This window comes from Manis pentadactyla, chromosome 13 (genome assembly GCF_030020395.1).
Source record: "Manis pentadactyla isolate mManPen7 chromosome 13, mManPen7.hap1, whole genome shotgun sequence".
Taxonomy (NCBI): Eukaryota; Metazoa; Chordata; class Mammalia; order Pholidota; family Manidae; genus Manis; species Manis pentadactyla.
The window spans coordinates 84499130-84509347 of record NC_080031.1 but is presented as its reverse complement, the minus strand read 5'-3'; the positions used below and the strand labels follow the sequence as shown (position 1 = coordinate 84509347).

The 10218-nt window shown below is 46.4% G+C and overlaps 1 protein-coding gene across 1 annotated transcript; it reads left to right on the top strand.

The window, feature by feature from the left end:
* The first annotated feature begins 386 nt into the window (after nt 1-386).
* On the top strand, nt 387-7177 carry LOC130680348 (protein FAM170A-like). Its single transcript, XM_057490721.1, is given in 4 exon segments — nt 387-2797; nt 5311-5566; nt 5568-5731; nt 5734-7177. Coding segments are annotated over 4 exon segments (813 nt in total). The 5' UTR covers nt 387-2727; the 3' UTR covers nt 6057-7177.
* Nucleotides 7178-10218: the final 3041 nt, after the last annotated feature.

The following is a 10218-nucleotide window of genomic DNA, read 5'->3' as shown; positions in this document are numbered from 1 at the left end:
CCAAGATACCAACATTGATAGAATCAAGACACAAAACAGTTTCATCACAAGGATTCCTCATGTTGCCCTTTTATAGCCACACCTACTTCTCCCACCTCCTTAACCACTTAACTGTTACTCTGTTTTCCATCTCTGTAATTTTGTCATTGCAAGAATGTTTTATAAATGGAATAGTACAGTATGTAACCTTTTGGAACTGGCTTTATTTTCTCCACATGGTTCTCTAGAGATTTATCCAAGTTTGTTCCTCTTTACTACTGAGTAGTATTCCATTCTCTGGATGTACCACTATGTGTTTAACCATTTACCCACTAAAGGGCAACTGAGTCATTTCAAGTTTTTAGCTATTATGAATGAGCTGTTATAAACATTCATCTACACATTTCTCTCACATAAAACCCCAAGAAGGCAATCGCTGGGTCACATGGTAGTTTCATGCTCAATTTATTAAGAAACGCCGTACTTTTTCAGAGTGGCTGCCATTTTACATTCTCACCAGCAGTGTATGAGTAATCCAGTTCTTTCACATAGTTGCCAGTATTTTGCATGGTCACTCTTTTATATTGTAGCTATTCAACGGGTGTGTAGTAATCTCTCATTTGGTTTTCATTTGCATTTTCCTAATGGCTAATGATATTAATAATCATCTCATGTGCTTATTGCCATCTGTATATCCTTTTCAGTGGAACATCTCTTCATGTCTTTTGTCCATTTTCTAATTACACTGTCTATTTTTTACTTTGAGTCTGAGAGTTCTTAATATTTTATAGAATTACTCCTTTGTTAAATATGTGGTAGGCAAATATTTTCTCTTGGTCTGTAGTTTGTCTTTTCATACTCTTAAAAGGATCTTTCACATAGCAAATGGTTTTGATTTTGATGAAGTCTAGTTTATTACTTTTTCTTTTTATGGACCATCTCTCTCCTGGATTATTCCAATAGGCTCACTGTTCTGAGTCTGCCTTTGCCTCCCAATATTTTATTCTTAATGGGGCAATCAGAGTGATCTTTTAAAATGTAATTTCTCACTCAAAACTTTCCAAGGTTCCCCTGTCACTGAGACTAAAAGACAAAGTCTTGACAAGGGTTTTATGTAAGGCCCTGTATGATCGGGTCCTTCATTATCCCTCTGACCTTGTCACTTACCACCCTCTCTCTCTCTCCCTTGGCTCTGGCCACACTGGCTTCCTCTGTGATATTCGCACAGGACAAGCCACCCCTGATCCAGGCCTCCAGTCTTTTGTTTGCCTGGAAAATATAACCTTGGCTCTGAGGTCCCTCATTGCCCTCGGGTCTTACTGAAACAGGGCCTTTCTAGTGAAAACTTCCATGACCTCCCATTTAACATAGAAATGCCTCCATTTCCTATAGTCCCACATTCAGTTTCTTATTTTATTTTTCATGGTACTTGTCAATATCTAACCTAACTTTACTTATTTTAAAAAATTATCTTCTTTTCTCAAATCTTAAGGTCCTTGAGGGAAAATCTTTTTATCTGTTTTGTTCATAAGTGTTTGACCACAGAGTCTAGAGAGCCTGGCACCCAGTGGGGACTTAACAAATATTTATAGAATGAAAAATGAATGAAGAAATAAAGGAATGACCAAAGTGGATCCCAACCCGGCTGTGCCTTGCTGTGATAAAGCTCACTGTCCCAGCTTGCAAACCTGAGCTGGTGCTGGTGGAATCCACCTTCCTTTCCCAAAGAGAGGTCAGTTCTTTCAGAAATACAGGGTCTAAGAAAGACATCTTAAGAATCATCCTCTTTGGAATGATGGAATTAAAACTGCTAATGAAATCTCCACTCTTAATGAAGTAACTGATCATCAGTGGTTGTTAATGCTATTTATTGAAAGGCAGATGGGGAACATCATAATGGATGTTCAGTGCTGACAGCACCTGAATCCAATGACTTGTCTTAACATCCTTAAAAATGTGACAAGTTTATGTGCTTCCTGTTGTGATATATAGGAAGGTACAATAGCACTGCTGATAAAATAATTTTGCAATAAACCAAAACTGAATCTAAAGATAATCAATTATCTGGATCTAACTACCTGTTTCCTAGGAAATACAGGTAGAGAGGAATATCTTAAATGACATCAGAAGAATATAATCGACTAACTCTAAACTGTGGAGAACTCTTTAGGATAAATGGAAAGAAGGTGGTGCCTAATTTCAGAAATCCTGCTTTGTCATATATGCTGTCTTCTCTATGGAGCCCAGGATTTTAGAAATAAAAGGCAAGGTGACCAGCTGCTGCTGTCCACCCTGCCATGCCTGTCCTCTGGCCAGTGGGCACCACGTCTGCTACCCACTTCAGCAGAGGGAAAGGCTGAAATAAAGGAAGAAACAAAAATTGAACAGGAACAGATTCACATCTCAAAATATCCTGCCACGTTTGAAAGATGTGAGTTGAATTCATGGGAGAGGGTTCCCTGGGAAACAAGACTTGTTCTCACAGATGAGGCCTGGGCCCTCGTAGACACTGTGTAGGACCGGTCCTCAGAATGCTCTGATGTCACCACTGAGGTGACGGAACCCTGCTGGGGCCTGGTGACCTTTGAACCCTAACAGCCCTGCCCTGTAGTGAGAAGTGCTCCTGGTTCTTCAGCCACTTGGAGATGCGACTATTTTTACCTTTGTATCCAGTCATTTCAACGGACCTCCTGCGAGCCAAGAAGGGCCAACCCGGAGGGAGCAGGCAGCAGCTGCTATGCTGCAACCATGAAACGGCAACAGAGGAGGAAACATCTGGAAAACAAAGAGTCCCAGGAAACCAGCAAGAAGGAAGGGGGTAGGTGCCAGCAGCCCATCTGGGGTGCCCAGGCTGCTATCACCCGAGCTTCCGCTGGGGAGCAGGGATCGAGGGACTGTGTCACCTGGGCGGTTGGCAGCAGGAAACTTGGTGTTGGCCGAGGCCACTGTGTCCGTGCTGAGCGCTGCTGCCTTGAGACACACAGCGCAGAGAGGCCAGGTGCCTCTACAGGTGGAAAGTGAGCCCTGTGTGCCTTGGGGTGTCTCTCCCAGGGCTTTGGGGGCCTGGAGCTCTGCCGCAGCCATAGCTCGCTGGAGCCTGCTCACCCAGAGGCCGAGGGGCAGCCTCTCTTCCCTGCGCTCTCTTATTATTTTTATTTGCTGTTTCCCTGGAGTCACTGGGTGGGGGTGTGACTGTCCCCTTTTCCAAAGAGGAAAGAGAGGACCAGAAAGGTCAAAGCCTTGCTGAAAACTCTTGAGCAGTGAAATGTCTGTTTGGAAGATTGTCCACGGATGGCATCATCTTGAAAGTGTGGTGATAATATTCCTGCAGCAGGAAAAATTTAACAGTTGATTCATGGGAGTTCTTGAACTCCCAGAGATCAGGGAAGGGGAGGGCTTTCTGGAGCCTGGGACCAGAGAGATGGGGATGAGTGAGAAATGTCAGGGCTGTACTCGACCTCCCAGGCCACATGGTGACTGCATGCATTAAATGCAAACAAGGAACTTGGCTTGAGAAAGGGGGTGGTCACATGTAGGAGGTGGGGCAGAAGGGAGCCCATCCCAGAGATCCAGCTAGATATGGCCCCACATTAGAACCTGGAAGCTTCCTAGAAGCCTGGGCCCTGAAGACTGTAGGATGAGCCCTGGCAATGGAGGCCGGGGCGGTCGGCAGGTTTTTAGACAGCAGCTGGGATAGGATGGAGAAGGCAGTGATTGGCCCAGCCCCTTACACTTCAGGGTATTTTTGTCTCCGTCTTCCTGTGCTGGGCGGCAGTGGGGAGGATGGGGCTGAAGTGCCCATCAGACGTGAAGCCTGCGTAGTAAGTTTCCCGTGACCAGGCCTGGACCTGGGACATTCTCAGCGCATGTAAGAGTGTATACAGAATTCTCCTTAAAGGTGTTCTGTGTGACAGTCACTCATACACCTGTATACATACTGATACAGAAAACAATTGCGCATCTCCACACATGACTTCTTTATTTAACCATACACAGAGCATACAGATCTGTTCACACATCCCTCCTACCCTAGGTTCTCATACAGTCCTATCTTTCTGCACCGAACTCTGGAAATGAGATATATATACACATGCACTCTGTATGTCCGCTCATCTCTTGCACACACAGCTACCCCCAACTTCCTCTCAGTATGTTTATAAAAACCACTCATATGTCACCCCTACCTCACTCACAACACAGTCTAGTAATCCCAGACCCAGCTTGCACAAACCACAATAAAACAGATCCATCAACCCTTATCGGGATTGTCAGATAAAATACAGGATGTCTAGTTATATTTGAATTTCAGATAAACCACAGATAATTTTTTAGTGTGAGTATGCCCCAATTATTGTATGGGACATACCCACATTAAAAAAAAGTATAATACCAATAGTGCTTGGGAACACTGACACTAAAAAATTATTCATAGTTTATCTGACATTCTTATTTCACTTGGTATCCTATACTTTTGTTTGCTAAATCTAGCAACATTTACACACTTGCCACCACCTGACATATTATGTATTTGCTGTACATGTTCAGCATTTACCAGGGCCAAGAACAGTGGACTAGCCCCTAATACATAATAGCTGCTCACTAACCATGTTCAGTGAATGAATGAGTGAATGAATGAATACAAACCATGCCACATAATCAGGAAAAGTTACATGTTGTATAATTTCTTGTGAGCACAAACCTCTGTGGAGGAGCCCAGGGGTGCAAGGGCATGACTCAGTGTGGGGGACCCTGACCCCCCTTGCAGCCATGGTGGGGAAGGTTAGGTGCTGGGGCGGAACGGTCTGGGCTTGAGGTGGGAGTAAAGGGACCAGAGGAGTCCCTTGAGAGGAGCTGTGTCAGCTCTGCCATTGCCTTTGAGTCCAGAGAAGGTCAGAGTCCCCAGCACAGGCCTCAGCCCTGGAGCAGGGCGATGGCCGAGGCCTACCTGCCGCACGCAGACAGCCATGCTCCACACATATAAATTCTTGGCGCACACCCCATATGTGAACCACAGGGCCGTGTCCTCCATCACAGCCATCAGGCCACCAATCACACACCACTGAGACCATTGCCTCTTCCTCTTAGACACACCCCCAACCCCACACACAAGCTGCCACACTCCACACCCTGTGTACAGACACACACGTCCGGCATCCATACCCATGCCAGCGAAGAGGCCCTGATGCCGCCAGAGACGCCACCCCATAATGTGAGCAGCACACGACGGGCCACCCCATAATCCTTCCCCCAATGCCACATGAATTCACGCTTGTTCTCTCAGCTTCCTATGTACTCCAGGCACCTTCTGATGTTTCTAATTTCCCTTCCCAGGAATCCGGAGAGTACATCGAGGCAGTCCCCAGCCTCTAGCACACCCAGCTGAGGTTCAGGAACGAGGGGAGACCGACCCCCCCTCACAACACATCTCCCTCTTGTCCCCTTTGTCCTATAAGACGTGTGTGTCCTCTCTGTGTCTAAACAAAGAGGAAAGGGGCATGAAAATCTACTACATGCGGGTACAAGTGAAAAAGGAGGTGGCTGTCTGCTGGGAGACAGAGGAAGCCTCAGACTCACTAGACAAGCAGCCGAGAGGCGACCCTTCCTGACATTGTGTGGGTAGGTACTCCTCCCTCTGATGTGTCCACCAGAAGCCTCCTGTCTGACAGCAAGCCCAGTGAGGACGAGGAAGACCATGAAGAAAGGGAAGACTCAGATAACCCACCAGGGTCCTCTGACATTGAGGAGGGACCCAGAGCAAGAGCCCTGACTGGCTGGTGACCATGGACACCGGCTTCCGGTGCCTGGCCTGCTGCCGCGTCTTCTCCACCTTGGGGAGCCTCCAGGAGCAGGTGCAGTACGGGGTCAGGAAGCACTTCAGCTGCCGTGCCTTCCACCTCACCATGGCTCAGCTGACAGGCAGTGTGATGGCACAGGGTGCCCAGGAGGAGGCGGAGGAGGAAGACAAGCAACAAGAAGAGAATGAGGAGGAGCACTCCACACACAAAGACCTCAGCACGAGAGGGGCCTTGAGCCAGTGTCCAGGCTGTGTGTTTAATTCTCCAAATGACAGGAAGTAAGCAGGGGCTGGGGCCACTCAGGGAGCTGTGCCTTCTCCAAGCCAGCACTGTCCCTTCCATCCAGGTTCCTGCCCCCGTCGGGGAGAGGTGGGGGCTTTGTCCACTCAGGGAACAACTGCAGTGGGGATACCCAGGCCTGTGCTTCTTGCCTGGGCATTTCATAAAGTCATGGCTTGTAGGGGAATTTATCCTGAGGTTTCCAGTGTCCCCAGGAAGTTCTGAAAATTTCCAATGGCTACCAGAGGACCTTTCCTCTTTACCTAAAAAGTGTCTTTCTCACTAAGAAGTGAGTCTCCACACAGCAACTGAGATTCAAACCAGAAGCTCCTGGAAAGTGGTGTGGCCTCCTCTCAGGAGAAGTAAGGCCTGATGTTGGCAGTCTTCTGCCTACATCACGAGGGCCCAGAGTCGTCTCAGGGAAGGGCCTATAGGGCTGTCCTGGGTTATTTCAGGCTCTGCAGCTGTGTCAGCTTGTGGCATCACCAGTGCTTCCTGGGGATCAACCTCCCTTTGCTTCCAGGGAGTGTGGGGGGTTTTGACAGTTTTCTTAGTGTCTCCACGACCTCAACTCAAGAGGAAATTCTCCTGGCAGCTCTTGTAGGCAGAGCGCCACACAACCTCAAGAGCCAGCAGTGGTCAGAAGAGAGGACAGGGGGCCCAGCAGGACCAGAGGTTTGAGGTCTCAGAGCCTTCAGCCTGAGCTGGGATCTCATCCTGACCGTGGACATAGCCCTCAGGCAAAAGGGTAAAGTGGTGAGGGAGACACGTGGAAATGAGGTCCCAAGAGGTCTGGACATGTTTCGGAACCTTCTTTTTGCTGTAGCTGATCTGGAAACAAGCTCACTGTGATGTGCATGGCTCTGAGCTTTAAGACAAAGGTGAAGGGTGACTCTAACTAGCAGAGTTGTATCCTTCTGGTCTCTCTCTTTTCTGCCTGATCTGTTTTGTCACTTCCAGAGAGAAGAAAGGACCACAGGGACAGTGGCAGACAGAAATGCTAGTGGCAGGAAAGAGTAAGGAAGGCCCAGCATTCAGTCCAACATCACATGACAATATAAACATGTGCAATAAATGCTGTTTTCCAAATCTTTCCTGGAATGTTCTTTAATCAAATTTTACCATCTATTGTCTATCTTTCATCTATCATCTATTATGTATGAGCTACCTATCACCTGTATCTATCTATCTATGATCTAACTATCTTTCTGTATTTATCATCTACACCCATATCTCCAGAGTGTTGCGAATGAAGTTTCATGTAAGCACCAAAGGCATCCACCAGCCTTTTCAAGCAGCAGCAGTACCCAAGCTCCTATATTGATCAGGCTTCTCTGTGAAAGATGCCTGGATACCACATTTCACATGACACCATGACAAACTCACTGAGTGCACATGACAAAATTTGGAATTAGCTGGTGCGTGGAAGCAATGCGCCTGGGTCATGATTGAAGGCGCTGTGAGGGGAATCTTCAGAGGACTGAAGGGTCTGCATGTGTCCTCGGGTCCATCTATTTTATAGATGTCACAGGGCGACACCAGGATGGGGGAGAGAGTCCTCTGTCTTGAAGCTTTGCTGTCCTGAGAGATTTTAAAGGAGTAATGCAGAAGATTCCAGGTTCCCAGAGAGACAGAAATGGTCCTGGTATAATAATATTTATATTATATTTATTATAAACTGTTGAATATTCCAGATGAGTACAACTCACCTCCTGGCCCCCACTCAACTCCGCCAAACTTCCCTCCCTCAAAGAGAGCACTCATGTCCCTATTCAAGTCCTTCCTTTTCTAAAGTACACATTTCCAAAGTACAATTTAAGTTCAACTAAAATCCCACTTTCAACAAGAAGCCTTTCCAGATAGATACTCTAGGGAGAATGGACCTCACACATTTTCATAGCTTGTTAGTTTTCCTTGATGATAACTCTTTTTATATTCTGTTTTTCAGGGTAGTCTATTAATGAAAGTGTCTGATTCCCCAAAACACAGGGTAGGAACCTTTCTGAAAGTGAGGCCATGATTCCTTTTCTCTGCATTCTCCACAGCTCCTTGCACTCTGTATGAGCTCCCCTACTTGCTCTCCCACCCCAAAATACAAAAGCTAAAATAAATAAATTGCCCAAGTCCTGGATCTTCTTTCTCCCTAGGCCAAACAATGCCCTGACCAGTAGCCTCTTTCATTTTCCCTCACACCAGCCCAGAAATGCCATATGAAAATTTATCACTGGCCTGTTGTGATAACCATGTATCTGGACCAAAGTGAGAGTTGTGTTAGTCCCATGTCCTGTGTAATGAACCACTGCCCATCATCTCCATCTAATGCTGTTGCTTTCCACTGTTTAAAATTTAATCATAGAGATTCAGTACTTCAAATATGTAATCTCCAAGGATTTTTGTTGAAATATAAACAACCTCAGGAGAAGTGCTGCCTTCACTTAAACCACCATCAGCCACTGGTTCAGCAAGACAAGGGGAAAACAGGCTGAGGAGTGGGCCATATTTTATGGGACAGGAGCTGTGGAGAAAGGGCGAAGCAGGAATGGTGTCTGGTGGGGAGGTGGGCCTGAGGTTGATGGTGAGAAAGCACCAAAAATAATACTCAACTTCCTCATAAATGTGCAGCAGACTAGGTCTTCCTGGATTGATGGCCCTCCGTGAAGCAATGTGTTAAGAACACAAGATATATATATCTACTGCAAATTAGTAGTGTCGAAAACTGAGTACAGAGGAGTGGAATTCAAGTAACTGCACAGTAATCAGAGTTTAATTATAAAGGAGCCCACAGATTGGGGTCAAACTCACAACTATAGAGGATCCCTTCCCCTTGGGGACTTAGCTGCTATGTATACATTGTAAGCAAAAGAAACTAGCCTCCTGAAGCTCACTTGGATGATTACTGGTGCCTAGGAAAAACCCTGGCCCAAAGGACTAACTGGAGCTGAGCAACAGCTACCTCTAAACTCATTTAGTAGGATTTTGAAAATCTCCATGAACCTAATACCTCTGACATCAATTCATGGGCTTAAATGTAATTAATGGGCTCTACACAAGGTCTTGGCGTCCCTTCTGAAGGATGGGCAGTGTAGCCTCAGTGAGGAGGGAACTGAAGTGCCCACATAACCCATGCTTAAAATGCCTGTTGGTCCATAAATCATACTTCCCTGCTGTTTATTGCTCTGTATGGATTAGAGAGAAACCTGCTGCTGTGTGTGACAATTGAGGTCACTGAGATTACATGTTGCTGTGAGCCCACAGTGTCTGTCCTGAGGACAACAACAAAATGGCCAAACTCCCACTCTTGTTGCTGGGATACTTCTGGTTGACCCTACAAGACTTCAGTTGTCAGCTGTGAGCAAAAACATTCTCTCAATCACACTCAGTCTTTAAATGGCAAAAAGGAATAAAAAAGAGGCTCAAAACGGCTGAAGATTCCTACCTGACTCTGAGCTGGCAGTAGTGTAGCCAGTATATGGGTAATTTTTAAAGCTACTTTCAGGTAAGTGTTTGTGAAAACCTTTGATTAGTTCTCTCTCTGTCTCTTGGGTGTCCAGAAATTTCCATCTCTTTGAAATTTGGAAAAGAACTTAGGTTCAGTCTTTCCCCAGAGAGTGGAGGCAGCCACACGTTTTACAAACCTGAAGCTAGAGTTTGCACAGGCAGCCAAGTTAGACTGTCTTACTGCTGGAGCCTGACAAGACTTGGTATCTGATTTGACACTTGATAAAATCATTGTCAAGTCACACTCATATCTGACAATGCATGAAACTGTGTGCTAAGTTAAGCATCATGAATTACAGTTATAGCCAAAGACCCCTGGGTGCCCACAGTCTTAAGGCGAGAAAATGAGGTGTACGCAAGGCAGAGAGAAACGGCAGATCAAATCAGAATGGTCCAAGTATCTGCTCTGCCTTCGTGGACTTTTCCCATCCCCTGTCATCCATCCATCCACCCGTCTGTCCCCCACAAGCCTAGCTCACCGCTGGTGACCAAGGAGGAAACACAGCCGGGAAGGACACACCAGCAGCTACTGAGGTGCTCAGGGTTGGGAAGGTCTTTGCTGCTTGTGAAATCCAATCCCCGCGGTACCCTTGCATTTCCTCTACAGTGGCTCTACCAAGTAACTGACCCATATTCTAACACCTTCAGGTCTGGAAATCCACCGCTT